Source organism: Schistocerca nitens, chromosome 2 (genome assembly GCF_023898315.1).
Source record: "Schistocerca nitens isolate TAMUIC-IGC-003100 chromosome 2, iqSchNite1.1, whole genome shotgun sequence".
Classification (NCBI taxonomy): Eukaryota; Metazoa; Arthropoda; class Insecta; order Orthoptera; family Acrididae; genus Schistocerca; species Schistocerca nitens.
Window position 1 is genome coordinate 694,075,212 of NC_064615.1, and position 19,483 is coordinate 694,094,694.

At 39.6% G+C, this 19,483-nt stretch overlaps 1 protein-coding gene across 1 annotated transcript in view; it reads right to left on the reverse strand.

Annotated features, from left to right (window-relative positions):
• The window catches only part of LOC126236850 (28S ribosomal protein S22, mitochondrial), a 45,141-nt gene that overhangs the window by 13,934 nt on the left and 11,724 nt on the right, over positions 1 to 19,483 (reverse strand). The window contains exons 4-5 of the mRNA XM_049946460.1: positions 12,374 to 12,517; positions 1,685 to 1,914 (exon numbers count right to left, since the gene is read on the reverse strand). Of these exons, the coding sequence (XP_049802417.1) occupies positions 1,685 to 1,914; positions 12,374 to 12,517 (374 nt within the window). The remainder of the gene's footprint in view (positions 1 to 1,684; positions 1,915 to 12,373; positions 12,518 to 19,483) is intronic.

Sequence of the window (19,483 nt, forward strand, 5' to 3'; positions counted from 1 at the left end):
GACTTGTCTCACAACAAAAAATTTACTAAACATTTTTGTTCAGCGAACTAAAAGTCTTCAAAATACTTATGACCCTTGGGCATCAACACACCACTGCCAGTGTTTCTTCCATTGTTCACAGGCTCCCTGGAACCCTTCACATGGAAGGCTGTCAAAGGACTTCATCAAAGCTGCCTGGACCGCTGGAATTGTGTCGAAATGCTTCCCTTTCAGGTCTCTCTTGATTCGGGGAACAAAAAGAAGTTTCTGGGAGGTATGTCAGCCCTGTAGGGAGGCTGCAGCAGTGTTGCCACATTGAACTTGGCCAACACTTCACTGGCGGAGAGCGACGTGTAAGAGGGCACACTGTCATGGTGATGAACCCAATCGTGTTTGATCTCTGGGCAGACATGGTGGACTTGGTCCTTCAAATGGCGGAGTACTTCATCATCATGTGACAGTGACAGTCCGTCCTCCAGGAACAAACACACTTTCACCAAATTTTCATCAGTTTGGCATATCAAGGTCTCCCAATGCAGGGATGGTCTTCAATCCTCGCAGCTATCTATCGCATGCAAACTATTTAATGTAACATGGCTTCTTCCTTATAGGCCTCCTGAACCATATCAAAAGCCCCTCTAACAGTTTTGTTCAGTTCCTCACAGAACTTTATCGAATAACGCTGCTCCAAATAAAGATGCATTTTCAACTTTACGAGTTTTAGATGGAGGCACTGACATGCACTCATGCCACTATCGATCTGCTCGTTCCACCATCTCGGAGGTAACTGTTGCTAGTGTGGTTTCACTACTTCACCCTATTGGTGGAACATGTCTGCATGCCCTCCCCTACTCAGGAAAAAATCGGTCTTGAAACTTTGTGAACACACTCTGTGTAGCATTCAGAAACATGCAGGAAGAATATAGATGCATATAGCCCCGTAGAGGAATCAGTTTTCCACTGTAGGTATCAAATGGCAGACAACAAACTGAAACTTATCTGGTAGACAGAAGCAAATAAATTTAAAAAAAAAAAAAAGGGACAGACAGACAGACGACCGAAGCATTTCTTTTTTTCTAGTTAAATACAGTTTATGGTTTCTCAAAATTTAATTTTGATGAACACACCCTTAGTAAGTGTTGAAACCTAGGTCAATGTACCAAACAGTTATCTGCAAATGGTTGGCTGTACAATTCCTATGTTTGAAAATTATATATGGTTGCCAAGAAATGGCCATGTTTAACACTTTTAAGTATAGTGATCTACACTACATTTTCCTTCATCTTTGTCAGGTTTCCATCCCTTAATCAGGATACTGATTTATGTCTTCACCCTCCAACTTTCCTCCAATTATTTAATCTTTTCTGTCCCAAAAGAAGAAGCTGTGGTTCTGCCAGAAATATAGCTTTTTTTAAATTTATCCTTATACACTTCTTTTTGGTTAAATTCACTGTTGAGCCTCCTAAAGTCAGTAATTTGGAGACATACAAGAAACAAACTGTAGTATTTTAAGTTTTACACAATCTCTCGGAAGCTGTGAATTTTATAAATTCAATACCTGAAGCCATAATTTTACCATAATCTTTAATTACATTATCACAATTTTTTTCTGCCTGTACTGTACTTCATAGCTATTATTTTTTATTGTCACTTTTCAGTTTCCTTACCTGAAGTGTGTTGAACAAACTAATTATTATGTGCTTACCTGCCATCAGACACAATGTCTAAGAGAAGAGAATCAATATTTCTGTGCCACGCAAGGTAGAAGGCTAATGGGCCAAAATGACGAGTTGATCTTAACTTTGAGAAATGACGTGATTTCTCCACATGGTCAAATGTTTGATCTCGAACTCTACAAAAATCTGGAGAGTCTGGATCAAACTGCACACATGCTCGATCCAGTATGAATTCATACTCTCCAGTATCGAGCAATGGCTGTAATAATATGAAGTAGAAATGTCAGTTAAACATACATACACAGTGATAATTTGTTGACTAAAATAACAAAAGAAGCAGAGATCTGTAAAAGGCAATGAGTAACTTATATTACATGCTTTGCAGTGTTTCATACTAACATTTTATTCTCATCTCTTACCCATACTGCTTACTGATTTTATGGAATAGTGACCTCAAGTTTTCAAGAATGAAGAAACGACACAGAAGCAAGTAACGTCAGTCCACAAAAGGTAGAGCCTAATATTCCAGGAAACTCCAATAATCCACTACCTGAGTAAGTTTCACATCTTTCTCCCACACAAATGGGCTAAATGTCATGGGTTTCTGGATCTCTCACCTGTCTTATTATTTTAATAACTTCTACCTCTGTTGATCTTTTGTGGATAAGGGACAGCAGCTGGTCAAACACTTACCAAGGAAAATTGCCAAATGGCCTATGTTTTGAGAAGTTACTTTATTTAGGCACTGAGTTTCGGCATCTCAATAATGCTATCTCCATGCCACTATGCATTCCATGTACAGACAATCAGATAAATTGATACTTGCATAACTGGAGCCATCACTATCTGTATTCCGTGAATTCGTTTTTGGAGTCTTTACTTCGAAGGCTTGACAACAACTGACTGTTGTTAAGTCTTCGAAGTAAACACTCTAAAAACAAATTCACAGAATCCAGATATTGATGACTCCAATTATGCAAATATGAATATAGGAAGCAGGATAAATGGAATCGACAGAAGCATTTGTTAAATGCAAACAAGGATGCATTAACTGTCAAAGGTCATTCCCAATAAAATGGTACACTGCGTGCAGAGACAGAATGTTCCTTGCTTAGAACAGCGAATAATAAGGAGCATAAATTCTTGATGGACATGAGTGCATGTGCGTTTGTTGTTAGTATGACATAATGGGATGACTGTGTGAATGATTTCATGAATAGGAGGATTAGGATGTTAGAAGATACTACTGGCATTGTGCAAATGGCTATGAGTTGGTTTGATGCAGTTAAGAAAAGTAGTGTAGAAGTAGCAGCTCCCTTGTGAAAATGTGGAGTGTGAAGTAGTTGTAGTGCTGAACAAAGCAAGTGTGACTAGTACTGTTGTTGTTGTTTTTCGGGGAGAATACAAGACAGCGAGGTCATCGGTCTCATCGGATTAGGGAACGAAGAGGAAGGAAGTCGGCTGTGCCCTTTCAAAGGAACCATCCCAGCATTTGCCTGGAGCGATTTAGGAAAATCATGGAAAACCTAAATCAGGATGGCCAGACACGAGATTGAGCTGTCATCCTCCCGAATGCGAGTCCAGTGTGCTAGCCACTGCGCCATCTCGCTCGGTGACTAGTACTGTGTTTTGAGGCTGTGGAATCTGGGCCAGATGCACAGGGAAACACGTGCTGGTGATTATTGTGCCATGCAGAGTGGAACTGCAGTGATTTTACTGTAGATAGTATGAAGAACGTACAAGTAGCTGTTGATGATGCTAGTTGTGTTGTGCATGTCATGGATAATGGGGTAGTGCAACTCTTGTGTGTCCAAAGGATGCACATTCCTCACTAATTCTCATGGAGTCACTTTCTCCAAACAGGGGAAGGAAGAGAAGAGGGAAAGACATTTATAAGGCTAGTGAGTGGACCGCCAAGACTGAATCCTTTTAAGAATGTGTGCCAGAGTATCAGAGTGGATTTGAGGACTTGCAAGGGTATAGGTAATGGGGGTAAGAGAAAAGTCATGAAATTTTTCTCAAAAGTATAGTCAGATTCAGGGAATCATTTTTTCACCCGAAGGAGACAGCTGCAAGTGAGACATCATTGGAAGGGTCTATCATCATTAAAGTAGAACCATTTAAGCTGCATATGGCATCACTACAATTCAATGCAAATGGTAAAGTGCCAAAAAGCAGCAGGAAGTCAACTTTGAAAAGGACATCTATAATGAAGTATTGCGTTGCAGGCTGAAGTCACTGTAAGATAAGGGAGGTACTTGGAGCTACTGACCAGTACATTGTATGTGGTAGAGCTGCAAGTAGTTTGTGTGCAAATGTAGTTTTAAGGATGTGTGTTTTGAGGAAACACAAGGGAAACTTTTGTTTCAAATGCAAAGACCCAGTTTATGTACCAAAACAGTGGGTTAAGACACTACCTGACAGGCAAAGAAAGAAGCTGCTGGGTATGACTATGAGGAAAGTAAGGGACAGTGGCATCCTAATAAATGGTGCAGTTTGTGATGTACTTTGAACAACTTTCCCCCTCCTAGCCACGATTATATGTGCAACAATGATCCAATTGACACACCCTTTCCTGTTCTGGCCAAATAAGCCACTGGAGATACTACTGGTCCAGAACCTTACCTTTTGAGCAATACCTTAAACCTATACTCATTAGATAAATTTATATCATCATAGAAGGGGTGGACTTCCACAGAACAGACGTTGCAACACACCTAGCACTACCAAGAGAAGCAGCATAACATTATGAATATAAGCATTTTAGCTACCAGTACTGTAGCAATTCTCATTGCCATTTGTGTAATTTGTGTTTTTTGCAAGTGAAAGACTGAATCACACACAGAATTACCTGTTGCATGGTTTAGTAATGTGACTGGAAATAACAGAGAGGAACAAGTCGAGTCATATTAAATTAGGAGACAAGTCATTAGTAAATAAAGGGTAAAGAGTCATCTGGGAATTAATGTAAAATATTAAGTAAATACATGTAAAGGACCATGCTTTGTGGAATTCATTTTAATTAAAGGGAAAAAATATCCAGTAACGGATGAAGTAATTATGAAGATGGATATTAGTTTGTCAGAGGGAGGATCTGAGTGCAAAAATTCAGGACGAATTTTATAAAGACTGGGAGAATATTGCACAGCAGAACAGTATTAGCATGAGGAATAAAATTTTCAAGCTGTCTCGAATGACATGTAAGCATAGTGCACCTGCACAGTTCGAAATGGTTGAGCAACAAGTATAAACACTCGGGGGTAGGGGAGGGGGGGGGGGTTGCAGGAACATGAACAAGCAACGACTACATTGCCACAGACCATGCGAAAGAGCATCATACACACCTGATTCAGTACATCATTTCAAAGGAGGCTTAACAATATTCTATTAACAGGCAGTGTGGAGTACAGTACTTTATCATGTAAGCACCTCTCCTCGCATATTCCTGTCCCGTTCTATTTTTCATCATTAAAACATTATTTTATTAATATCACGCATAATTCCCTTTCCTGGTCCATTCTTACTGGAGTGGCCTTCAAATGACTTGACAATGGGCAAAAATGGACACAGCAGTACTTGGTACAAAAATATTTCCATTGTCACAACATACTATAAATTTGAAAAATGGAGCTGCAGACATTGCAGTTTGTTACAAGTCATCATTCTGTCAAAATATTCAAACTACATGGTAAAATTTAAATTAAATGTGTTTTCTTACATCGATGTAAACGGAGTGAGAGTTGCAGGAAGGCATTTCTCCATTGATCCTAATGCAATATGGTACTGGTGGACAAAAAGATAAACTCATGGCTAGAAAGGCAAGCTCCAAATCTTTCTGTGGGCCTTAAACAGAGAAACATCCTGAATTAATAATGGTGTACTTGCTTACATCAATGAACTTCAGAATGATGGTTCTGCTGTCTCTTATGAAATGATTCAGAACAAAGCTCGCGAGACAGCTGCCACACCCAACATTGACAGAAAGGATTTTAAAGCAAGCACTGGTTGGGTGATTCATTTTATGAGATGGCAAAATTTCAGTCTATGAAGGAGGCTACACGGATTAGTTAATTGAGTTCCATGACTACATAATACAAGTGCAGTAGCAATATGACTGTTTGCTCTCCCAGGCTGGAAATGCTGTGTTTTTGGATATGCCACATACTACCACCCTTGCTTGAACTGGCTTAAAAAGTTTCCTTGTGAAGACGACTGGAGCAGAGAAACTAAGTTGCACAGTGATATTGTGCATTATAGTAGATGGCAATAAACTTCCACTGTGTGCTATCTTTAAAAGGAAGACAATACCAGAGGATATTACCACACATGGCATTCACTCATGAGTTCAGGAAAAGGGCTGGATAACAGTAGATTTGAGGGGGTTGGTTTGAGAAAGTCTGGGGAAAACGACCAGGGGAATATTACACAAGAAGTCCCTTCTTGTCCTAGATAGCTTCAGGGGTCACCTTGTGGAAGCTCTAAAGGAGAAAATGAAAGTAATTATTAAGTCCCATCCTGTCATCATACCTGGAGGTTTAATGTCCATCTTCAACCTTTAGCTGTCAGTGTCAACAAACCTTTCAAAGAACATCTTTGACACCTGTATTCAGAATGGATGGTTGTGGGATCTCATCAGCTGACTCCAGAAGACAAGATATGGAAGCCATCAACACCGACGATGTGCAAGTGGAGGTGCATGGAGAAAGTAATGTTGATATTGTTAAGAAGAGTTTTTAAAAAACAGGAATTTCTTGTACCACTGACAGTCCCGAGGATGACATGTTGTAGAATAATGAAAATGAAAAAGATGATGTGTTATCTGAGCCTGAAAATAGTGATGAAAGTGAGGTCACAGAATAGTCAGAGAAAAGAAACAACGAAACAATGCATTGCTACTATTCATTGTGGCCATTATGAAACAAGTTCTTTTGAGCCAACAGAAAATAAATACTGGTAGGTACCATTTTTTTCACAAATTACTGTACATATAACCTTTACCTACCAGTAAATTGTTTCCCTCCCTTTCTGAATTTCTAAAAGCACCACTCTACTACTCACGTAATTCCCCCTCTCATGTTTTCAAGAAAAGAAGGGAGAATTACACGTTACAATGTGGTAACTACATCTAAAGACTACACAATAACACCTTTCGAGCTCCAAACCTTGCATAAAAGATTGCTCTGAAACTAAACATTTGTCAATCAGAGAATGATGATATGCTCAAAAAGCTGGAGCACATTTGGTCACACATGTGAGAGGATCGCGTCATGAACCACTATATTACCCTCTCCTTTCTTCCACTCTGAGCCAGAGTTTGGTCATTCCATGCGTATCACAGATACTGTAGAAACCAGCTCCATTAGTTGCAGGATGACATAGTGACATACAATGAAGTGCTGCCAAATGCTGCCACTTTTGAGTCTAATTCTGTGAGTCCACAGCCGTCCGGCTGTGGGGGGCAACTTCATCTCTGCAAGCTGTCACCCCTGCCACACACAATGTGACTGAAGATGAAGGCTAAGCAGATCTTCTGCAGATGAAGAATGCATCTGTCTGACTGCAAGCTGTTCGACTTGGGAGTGGGGCACCTAGTGCCGCCAGCCCTGGGCAGTGCGAGTACCACCTTATCGGCTGTATGTTGGGACCACCTCTTGAGCTGTTCTCTGTGCTGCTGTTGGGACTTCTGCCTTCTTACCATCACACCAACCACTAATACCTTGGAGCCAGGCCTAAGCGCAGCTATACTTAACGAGAGCGCTGAGGCTTCAATGGACAACACAGACAAGCTGGGCTGTCAAGATGCACCGACTGCAATTCTGTCCAATATGGGGCCATGGAAATGACCATAAGCAACACTGGGTGCTTTGACCGCAGATTTCATGGCAGGTGCTGACGCGCCACTCAGCACATTGCTGCATTGTGGACATAGCAAGGCTGCTACCAGACCGCGACGAGGAGGGGACTGAATCACTCTAAAACTCTCATCAACAAATGAATTTTAAATGAATGCTGCCTCACTGACACACTGGATGTGACACATATCCTCATCACTGCCTCGCCGCTCAACCGTCCTCTCCCCTCGCAGGGAGTCACATCCAGTGCAACCCCTATAGTATCCTTACAATGAACTGATGTCTGCCACCTGCATTATCCATGACTGAACCAATGTGATCTTTCTATTTCAAATCTCTACTAATTGTTACACCCAGGTATTTGTATGAAATGACTCATTAAAATTGTGATTCACTGCAACAAAGTTACGAGACAGAATTGACAGCCAGTCTTTATCTTCATGTGCTTACAAACAAATAAAAGTACTCTAAACTATCCCAGAATTTGGAATTATTACTTCCTTTCTTGTGGAGGAAAGGAGGATAGGTTTGGGGGAGTCAAAAGGAAACACAGATCTCTCAGACTTAAGTATGAGGGGAAACCACAGGGGAGACAAAGATATTTTCCACTTTATTATAGTACAAGAGAAAGGTATTTAGCAAGAAATGTTACAATAAGGAAAAAAATCATACGGCATATTGAGGAAAAAGCTAAGATCCAGTACTTCAGAAAGACAGTCTTAATTTCCCCTTTGGAACCATCATGGACAAAACCTGTTGTGCACTCTAGATGTTGAGAAAATTGTAAAGCATTTCAAAGGATGATCTCCAGACAAGTCTCAAGGCAAGGGAACTAATCAACTAAGCTGAGGATTATTTACGACACCATCAGTCTGGTGTGCATACTCCTCATTGTAAGCATAGACTGTAGAGCAGTGCTTTGGCCAGACACAATGTTGCAGGTTACAGGTCAGATATGTGCATCATGGGTACAAAAAGACTGTGATGGTAAGCAAAGTGGTGGTTGCTGGGACTACGTTATACAGAAACACATAAAATTAGAGCAAATGGCGGCCTTTATCTTGGTTGACTAGGACACTGAAAGGATTCTACTTGTTGTTGTGGTCTTTAGTCCTGAGACTGGTTTGATGCAGCTCTCCATGCTACCCTATCCTGTGCAAGTTTCTTCATCACCCAGTACCTACTGCAACCTACATCCTTCTGAATCTGCTTAGTGTGTTCATCTCTTGGTCTCCCTCTACGATTTTTACCCTCCACGCTGCCCTCCAATGCTAAATTTGTGATCCCTTGATGCCTCAGAACATGTCCTACCAACCGGTCCCTTCTTCTTGTCAAGTTGTGCCACAAACTCATCTTCTCCCCAATCCTATTCAATACCTCCTCATTAGTTATGTGATCTACCCATCTAATCTTCAGCATTCTTCTGTAGCACCACATTTCAAAAGCTTCTATTCTCTTCCTGTCCAAACCATTTATCGTCCATGTTTCACTTCCATACATGGCTACATTCCATACAAATACTTTCAGAAATGACTTCCTGACACTTAAATCTATACTCAATGTTAACCAATTTCTCTTCTTCAGAAATGCTTTCCTTGCCATTGCCAGTCTACATTTTATATCCTCTCTACTTCGACCATCATCAGTTATTTTGCTCCCCAAATAGCAAAACTCCTTTACTACTTTAAGTGTCTCATTTCCTAATCTAATTCCCTCAGCATCACCCGACTTAATTCGACTACATTCCATTATCCTCGTTTTGCTTTTGTTGATGTTCATCTTATATCCTCCTTTCAAGACAATGTCCATTCCGTTCAACTGCTCTTCCAAGTCCTTTGCTGTCTCTGACAGAATTACAATGTCATCGGCGAACCTCAAAGTTTTTATTTCTTCTCCATGGATTTTAATATCTACTCCGAATTTTTCTTTTGTTTCCTTTACTGCTTGCTCAATATACAGATTGAATAACATTGGGGAGAGGCTACAACCCTGTCTCACTCCCTTCCCAACCACTGCTTCCCTTTCATGTCCCTCGACTCTTATAACTGCCATCTGGTTTCTGTACAAACTGTAAATAGCCTTTCGCTTCCTGTATTTTACCCCTGCCACCTTTAGAATTTGGAAGAGAGTGTTCCAGTCAACATTGTCAAAAGCTTTCTCTAAGTCTACAAATGCTAGAAACTTAGGTTTACCTTTCCTTAATCTTTCTTCTAAGATAAGTCGTAAGGTCAGTATTGCCTCATGTGTTCCAATATTTCTACAGAATCCAAACTGATCTTCCCCGATGTCGGCTTCTACCAGTTTTTCCATTCGTCTGTAAAGAATTCGTGTTAGTATTTTGCAGCTGTGACTTATTAAACTGATAGTTCGGTAATTTTCACATCTGTCAACACCTGCTTTCTTTGGGATTGGAATTATTATATTCTTCTTGAAGTCTGAGGGTACTTCGCCAGTCTCATACATCTTCCTCACCAGATGGTAGAGTTTTGTCAGGACTGGCTCTCCGCAGGCCGTCAGTAGTTCTAATGGAATGTTGTCTACTCCCAGGGCCTCGTTTTGGCTCAGGTCTTTCAGTGCTCCGTCAAACTCCTCACGCAGTATCGTATCTCCCATTTAGTCTTCATCTACATTCTCTTCCATTTCTATAATATTGTCCTGAAGTACATTGCCCTTGTATAGACCCTCTATATACTCCTTCCATCTTTCTGCTTTCCCTTCTTTGGTTAGAACTGGGTTTCCATCCGAGCTCTTGATATTCATACAAGTGGTTCTCTTTTCTCCAAAGGTCTCTTTAATTTTCCTGTATGCAGTATCTATCTTACCCCTAGCGAGATAAGCCTCTACATCCTTAAATTTGTCCTCTAGCCATCCGTGCTTAGCCATTTTGCACTTCCTGTCAATCTCATTTTTGAGATGTTTGTATTCCTTTTTGCCTGCTTCATTTGCTGCATTTTTGTATTTTCTCCTTTCATCACTTAAATTCAATATTTCTTCTGTTACCCAAGGATTTCTACTAGCCCTCGTCTTTTTACCTACTTGATCCTCTGCTGCCTTCACTACTTCATCCCTCAAAGCTACCCATTCTTCTTCTACTGTACTTCTTTCCCCCACTGCTGTCAATTGTTCCCTTATGCTCTCCCTGAAACTCTGTATAACCTCTGGTTTAGTCAGTTTATCCAGGTCCCATCTCCTTAAATTCCCACCTTTTTGCAGTTTCTTCAATTTTAATCTGCAGTTCATAACCAACAGATTGTGGTCAGAGTCCACATCTGCCCCTGGAAATGTCTTACAATTTAAAACCTGGTTCCTAAATCTCTGTCTTACCATTATATAATCTATCTGATACCTTTTAGTATCTCTGGGATTCTTCCATGTATTCAACCTTCTTTTATGATTCTTGCACCAAGTGTTAGCTATGATTAAGTTATGCTTATGCTCTCCCTGAAACTCTGTATAACCTCTGGTTTAGTCAGTTTATCCAGGTCCCATCTCCTTAAATTCCCACCTTTTTCCTTCTCTACCTTTTCCTACACTCTAATTCCAGTCACCCATGACTATTAAATTTTCGTCTCCCTTCACTATCTGAATAATTTCTTTTATGATTCTACTTGAGGCTCTATATTAGTGACAATACTACAAGTACATTATGTTAAGAGGCATACAGGCAGAGGGGGGGGGGGGGTAGGGTAGGGGGCCATAAGCTGGTGCCTTACTGATACTGCTTGGATTCTCACACAGCACCTCTCAATTGTATACGTACTGTCATTGGCACACAGGAAAGGGTATACTGTTCTACATCAGAATAAAATGAGGGCTTAATGTTACTTCAGTATTTGACTCGAAAAAGAGCAGGAAAAATCATCAAAACAGTTTGTGACAACTCACTTGATTTGAAAATTCAGATATTACTACAGAAAGTTTTGAGAGCTTTTCCATTAGAGGATGTAAGTGCTTGACCATTCGGTGCATTCATAAAAGCCTAGCAAATGATACTGAGATAAAAAAGCCACTGATCATGCACAATTTAAGTCACTATTACTGGTGTCCCACGTCAGAAGCAAGCATCATCAGCTAATCAATGCCCTGGTGCCAAAACATTATGGATTAAAAGCACAGTTTGGTACAATGTTTAAACATATGAAAAATTGGTAATTTTGAACTTAAATGTGGATAGTTTGTGGCTGTTTCATCAGAATACTAATTGTGATGGTCACTGTGTCCCTGGCACGTGATGTCTGCATTTGCTAGCAAACGATGGAAATTCTTTTTTTTTACTAAAGGGGCAGAAGTTTAACTCAGTGCCAGTCAGAATGCTGTTATGCATAAAATGTAGAAGACTATTTTTAGAGGCTTCCACTAGCTTCTGAAAGTGGAAATCAAAGCGTTAATATATGGGATGCACATTTCCTGCTAATCTTTTCTTGGAAAAGATGATTTCACATTTAATCAATAGGTTGGGCAAAGTGAGCACCAAATACTATCCAAGACAAACATTTCTACTCAGTATAACTATTACAAAACTGGATATGATTTTCAGGTCCTAAAATGTTCTTTGGATCAAAGGAGATTCCATTTGCCCTCATTTCTTGGAATGCCATCTCTCAAATACTAAACTTTAAAGAAATGGCCATCAAATATGTAGTCCAATAGATTTCTTGCAAGTATCAGTGTAATATTCTACCAACATGAATTATATTATCCCTTGAAATATTTTGGAGATGTACAGTATACTACGATGCAACTAGTTATGACATAAAACTTTTTTTATATAACATTTCACTAACTTTCCTACAAAAAACATTGTTTTGATTGGTCTCAACAGATAAATGTCAAGTAATCTACAATAGGAATAACTTGAAAACATACCTTAAGGTGTTCTTCTTCAAACATATGAGGTGTCCTTAATTTGCGACCAGGAAGAGGAAAGTAGATTTGATTGCAACGGAAACGTTCATCTCTGTCCGCATGTCGTAAAGTACCATCTGGGTCTCGAGCAACAATCAATCTGTCCTATGGGACAAGCACAAAGCATATGACAATGCACACACACACAAAAAAAAAAAAAAAAAAAAAAAAAAAAAAAAAAAAAAAAAAAAAGAGGCAGAAAATTCAGTCAGAGCTACTGACAAACAACTGACAGATTGAATCAGCATTATTAGCTCCCTGCTACAAAAGCATTACTTTTGCTTTTGAGTTCTTTCTAAGCAAATTTTTTTTCTGGTGGATGTCTAGGCAGTACAGGGCAAAGAAGGAAATTAAAATTCCTTAACCAAAAATTTGTCAGATGAGCCAAAGTTCTTAGCAAATTGGTTCCACAGAAATTGGGGAAATAAAGCCATGGTAAATTTTGTCTCATTATTTCTGAAGTGAGCTGCTTTTCCTGAATCACTGGTAAAACAAGGAAGAAGATAAAAAATCATTTCATTTCACTATTGGCCTGGAAATTGCATTTACACTGTAAAAAGCAAAGGACTTATAAGAGGACTCTTATACAGAATAGTAAACACATCAACTACTTCACCTATTTATCACCCCAACACACACACACACACACACACACACACACACACACACACACACACACACACAGTTAGCTGAAATGAAAAGACAGAACATCTCCGAAAGAGCAGAAATATTTAATAATGTGATCTTATTTTTCACATTCTATGTTTCTTAATATCCACTGCTGTCACACATGATCCATGCTAAGCCACGTACATCTATATTCTGTTAACCATCTTATGATGTGATGGAGGGCATGTTGCGCACCATAGTCACTTTGCTCACTTTCCTGTTTGTCGCAAATGGTCACCTGGAAGAACAATTGTTGGTAGGCCTCCGTGTGAGCTCAAATCTCTCCAATTTCCCCTTCTTGGACTCTTCATGTGATGAATGTATGAGAAATATATATATTGGTTGACTATTTTAGCTAAGTATGCTCTCTTAATTTTAACCAAGATGCACAATACCTCTCTTGTACCACAGGTCACTGGACCTGGATGAGCATGTCCATGACAATTTAGTGCTTAGTAAACAAATTCTCTATTAACTCTATCAGTTCTATATGATAAGCAGGGGTGGCACTAGGATTTTCGAACTCCAGATAAACGTTCAGCATTCTTAGCTCCTTCCTCTATTTACTTATTTTAAACTTTGATTTTTTGGATGAAGTAAAAACAAATTAATGTCAGAGCATCAAAGAATGCCTTTCTGAAGAAACTTTTTTCAATGCTTGAAGTTTACATAAATTCCATACTTAATAAAAGTATACCTTCTTTCTACCTTTTTTTTTAGATGTAAACTCTTTCATTATCCCAGTATAATGTGGGAGCTAACTTTCACACTACTGTGATCATAGCTATTCCAAAAAGCCACTCTTGCCACATTCTAGTTCTAAAGCAATTCTTAACTCTTGTAAGAATGGCCATTCTGCTTGGGTAACACTAACAGGCAAAGTGTAGAAAATCCACAAGGCTACCATTATGATCAAAATATGTTATTAAAAATGCACTTATGAAAAGCACTGAGGAGCCACAGAGGACGAAGTGGCTCAGATATGAGTTAGCTGCGTGACAATTTTTTGACTGCAAATTTCTTTTTTCAAATCTTATTTATCACCAACTACGCTCTACAAAGATGCCATATTTTCTACGTGCTTTGATAGTGTAGAATTGTCTAGGCTTAGCAGTTCCATAAAAAATCAACTGTGTCCATTTACGGCAGCAGGCCTGGAGGTAAAATTTCCTATGATAATACTGAAAACCTTTAGTTTCAAATTGTTCTCCATGGTCAGGTTTAAATGTTGTTCTGGTTTTTCACTACAAGATATATATAATTTTAGGGTGCAAAACCGCTATAGCAATGGCAGCGAAACTCCAGAAGGAGGTCAACTAAAAATGGAAGTAAATCTTTGAAAACTGCTATTGAAGGGGAGTTGTTTTCCCCGAAAAGAACTTCAAATGACTGATGTCATCTCAATGACACTGATAAACTCATGGATGCAATTGGCTGAGTGCATGTCATCTGCTAAAAGCGAAGATATATCAAGCGACAGCTGTAAACAGGTGTGTAGCGGATTAAAATAGGGGCACTGAGGTAAAAGGTGTCTCACCGTCCATGGTTGAGAGTAGTGGGGACAAAGCAGGGGAGGATAACCACTTAAAAGATGTCGATGATTAAAGAGACAGTGCCCAATCTGGAGTCTAGTTAAAATTACCTTTTCCCGGTGACAAGGCCAGGAGGAAGAAGTCCAAGCACAGGGAAGAGGTTTTAGTACATATATAGTATACTGTATCCGCTTATGGCGACAAGATGTACTGGACAGCCTGGAGAACAGCGTAAAGCTCCACAGTAAAAACTGAACACTGATCAGGAAGCCGAAATACGAGGGCGGTTCAGAAAGTAACCTCCGATTGGTCACAGTGCGGGTTGTGGGGGGAGTAGCGACGCCATCTGTGCGTTCACGCACTCAACAGGTCAGTCGGCATCAAGCCGTGGTCGAGTGAACGTCGTACCTGCGCTAGTTTAGTTTTTGTGGCAGTTTGAAATGTGTGCTGCAATAGAAAACCCCGCCAAATGTGAAGTGCGTGCTGTCATAAGGTTTTTTACAGCCAAAGGATATTCTGCAGCAGCTATTCATTGTGAGCTTTGTGCCGTGTACGGACCAAGAGTTATGACTGAAGGAGTTGTCCGTGAATGGGTACGTTTATTTAAAAGTGGACGAGAAAACATTCATGATGAAGAGAGGAGTGGTAGACCATCATTGGTGACTGACGAACTCGTTCAGACAGTTGATGCAAAAGTTCGTGAAAATCGACGTTTCTCAATGTCTGAGTTGTCTACTGGTTTTCCACAGATTTCTAAGACTCTCTTGTACGAGATAGTGACAGCAAGATTGGGTTACCGTAAGTTCTGTGCACGATGGGTGCCCAGAATTCTTACCGACCACCACAAAACTCAAAGAATGGCCTCTGCATTAGAATTTCTGTCACGTTATGAGGACGAAGGAGAACCATTGTTAAACAGAATCGTGACCGGTGACGAAACCTGGATTAAGTACGTGAACCCTGAGACAAAAGAACAATCAAAGATGTGGGCACATTCAAATTCGCCTACCAAACCAAGAAAAGCCTCGCAAGATTTTTCTGCCAGAAAACTGATGGCAACGGTGTTTTGGGATGCCAAAGGGGTGTTGTTGGTTGAATTCATGGAACGTGGTACGACCATTAATCAAGATGTGTACTGTGAAACAATAAAAAAGTTATGACGGGCTATACAGAACAAACGCCGTGGTATGCTGACTTCCGGTATCGTTTTTTTGCACGATAACGCCCGTCCTCACTCTGCTCGCAGAACAACGGCCCTTCTTGAGTCCTTCAAGTGGGACGTTATCAACCATCCACCTTACAGCCCAGACCTGGCGCCAAGTGATTATCACCTCTTCATGCATTTGAAGAAATGGCTCGGGTCACAGCGGTTTGATGACGACGAAGAGCTCAAAGATGCGGTCACAGGCTGGCTCCAGGCACAAGCGGGTGATTTTTATGCAGAAGGAATTTCAAAGCTTGTGAAGAGATACGATAAGTGCCTCAATCGCTATGGAGACTATGTAGAAAAATAGTGCAAAGATGTAGTTGTAAGATGTATATATTAAAATATTTTTATTTAACTTGGTGTATTTTTTTAAATCAACCGGAGGTTACTTTCTGAACGGCCCTCGTATAATAGGGTTGTTGCCAACAATACAGGCACTTCCAACACCAGAGGTGGTCTTTGAGCCGTAAGTGTAAATAAATGTGGCAGCTTCCATTTGTGCGCATAGAGCAGCAAATGCCCAACAATAAACTATGGGAGGGGGGAGGGGGGGGGTTACTATCCTTGGGAAGGTGGCACGCATTATTTGCAAATCTCAAACAACATATTCTTCTTCCTCCAATTTTTACTCCCTTGTCATCTAGTGGGCATTCATCATTCATATTTTATTGTAATTGCAGAATGAAAAGTTTAGGAATCGTAGCAGCCTTTCCTCATGCCTTTTCCTAGTCCTGCACAATTAGTATTTTCTACTCTGACTTTCACTGATATTTTTTTATTGAAATAAACTGAGGTTATAAGCTGTCTGTTTTTCCAATCCACTGTTTTTTTTCCCTTCATTATAGTTGCAAATTTATCCCAAGTCACATTATCTAGTGCCATTTCCTGCTCTGCAAAACACAAATGTACATTCTTTCCTTTTCAATAAACCACTCTCCCAAAATTTGCAAGAGTCCAAACGCATCTTTTGAAACTCTATGCCATCTAAAACAAACTCTATGCCACCCAAGCCAAATTCCCCTCTATCTCCTTTTACAGTATTTTATTATTAACAATATGCAATCAAATAAACACACCAGTTGCACATTTTGTTTTTCTCCAAATGTGGTCAAAACTGACTGTGGCATTTAAAATAAAAATGTAAGTATGACTTCTGAGTTTATTCGAGTGTATATCAACACTACAGCTGCAGAGCTTGCACCCACTTTGCCCCCAAAGATGGACAAAAAATAAATTTTATTAATGATTCTTAACATGACTTTGCTGCATGTGAAATAAAGTTAACTTCCCTGTACCACTGCATTTCCTGGTTCCTTGTTTCTTTGATACTGGACTCATTACCATAACCAGAAAGTCCTCTGGCCACTAACCACTATCATATACTTTGTTACATAACCTCAATATTTCTCTTACTCTTTCTTGACTTAAAACATTTCAGTATTTTACCTGGTATTGTATCTGTATACCTACAGCTTACCCATTTTCATTGCATCTACTGCACTCTCCACTTCTTCTATTACATTTGGTGATCTTTTCTTCTCCTCATTGTCGTCATTATTATCGTCATTATAATATACCGTGTTTTACATTTCAAGTAATAGAGTTGTTGGCTTGTACTCTGTGTTAGAGCTGTTTTACATACTCTTTACATCTCTGGGGAATGCCTTCGTGATCTTTGTACACTATGTTCTTGTTTTCACTGAAAATTTCTATAATAGCACATCCTTGTCTGTTTCGGCACCATGTTGTATTCTTTACTCCACTGTGCAGTAAATCGTATTATCCCTTCTTTAATTTTCAACTGCACTGCAATCATCTTTTAGCCAATATTTTCTTTTTTTATAACCTGATATGTTTATCTTTTCTCTATGCACGTCATTATTCATCAAGTGGTTCATCTTTTCTTTTTTGCATCTTCATTGTTCTGGCTTTTGAATTTTCTTCTCTCCTCTGTCTTCGGTGTGATGCCTGGTTTTTTCCTCTTTTCTAGTTTACGTATCCTATACTTCTCTGCCCTGCTTTTATGATTCCTTCTTTCAGCACAGTCCAACAATCACTGAAATTTTTTGATGGTTCTTTGTCTTGTAATGAGTTACTAAGCTAAAGTGATAGCATATCCTTAACTCTTTATTTTCTTGACCTTATCTTCTCCAGGTCCCACTTCTTCACCATGACAGTATTCTTCAGTTTTTTCTTACCTCTGCTGTAAGGAAATTGTGGTCACTGTTTAATATCTGCACCTGGTAGAGTCCCACTTCTACTTTCTTCCACCTGTCTAAAATTCATTTGATTTCTATATTTACCTCATGGTGAATCCCAGTCTTGATCCTCCTCCTGTGATTTTTGAACAATGTATCTATCTCTACTAGCTGTCTTTCCCTGCAAAAGTCAACAAGCCATTAGACTCTGTCATTCCCCCTTCTGAAACCATGACTGCCAACTATGGTTCCTTCCTTCCCTTCTCCCACCGTGACATTCCAGTTGCCCATTGCTATTATGCACTGTCCTTGATTATTTCCCATTATTTTAGTTATTATGTTTCCTCTATGAGCTGATGATCATTGCTCTGAAGATGGCCTGTATACCAGGATAATAAATATGCCTTTTAGTACTCCTTTCAGCCTCACATCAATAATCCTGTCTCACGTTTTCCATGTACTTAGCCATTTTCTTTTGTCATAATCACTACTACTCCATACTTCCTCTTATTTATACTTTTCCATCTCTCTTTTAAGGTTTTCCAGTATGTAGCAGTGTTCTGACATTCCAGATAATGATTCTTGTTTTGGTATTGAATCTCCAGTCACACTGTACAATACAAAAAAGTCGGAATTCCAAGAACAAGGCGAGGGCAACTTGGAGTATTACTAGGTTGTGTTGTTGTTGTTGTCTTCAGTCCAGAGACTGGTTTGATGCAGCTCTCCATGTTACTCTATCCTGTGCAAGCTTCTCCATCTCCCAGTACCAACTGCAACCTACATCCTTCTGAATATGCTTAGTGTGTTCATCTCTTGGTCTCCCTCTATGATTTTTACCCTCCACGCTGCCCTCCAATGCTAAATTTGTGATCCCTTGATGCCTCAGAACATGTCCTACCAACCGGCCCCTTCTTCTTGTCAAGTTGTGCCACAAACTCCTCTTCTCCCCAATCCTATTCAATACCTCCTCATTAGTTATGTGATCTACCCATCTAATCTTCAGCATTCTTCTGTAGCATCACATTTCAAAAGCTTCTATTCTCTTCCTGTCCAAACCATTTATCGTCCATGTTTCACTTCCATACATGGCTACATTCCATACAAATACTTTCAGAAATGACTTCCTGACACTTAAATCTATACTCGATGTTAACCAATTTCTCTTCTTCAGAAACGCTTTCTTTGCCATTGCCAGACTAGATTTTATATCTTCTCTACTTCGACCATCATAAGTTATTTTGCTCCTCAAATAGCAAAACTCCTTTACTACTTTAAGTGTCTCATTTCCTAATCTAATTCCCTCAGCACCGCCTGATTTACTTTGACTACATTCCACTATTCTTGTTTTGCTTTTGTTGATGTTCATCTTATATTCCTTTTAAGACACTGCCCATTCCATTCAACTGTCCTTCCAGGTCCTTTGCTGTCTCTGACAGAATTACAATGTCATCAGCAAACCTTAAAG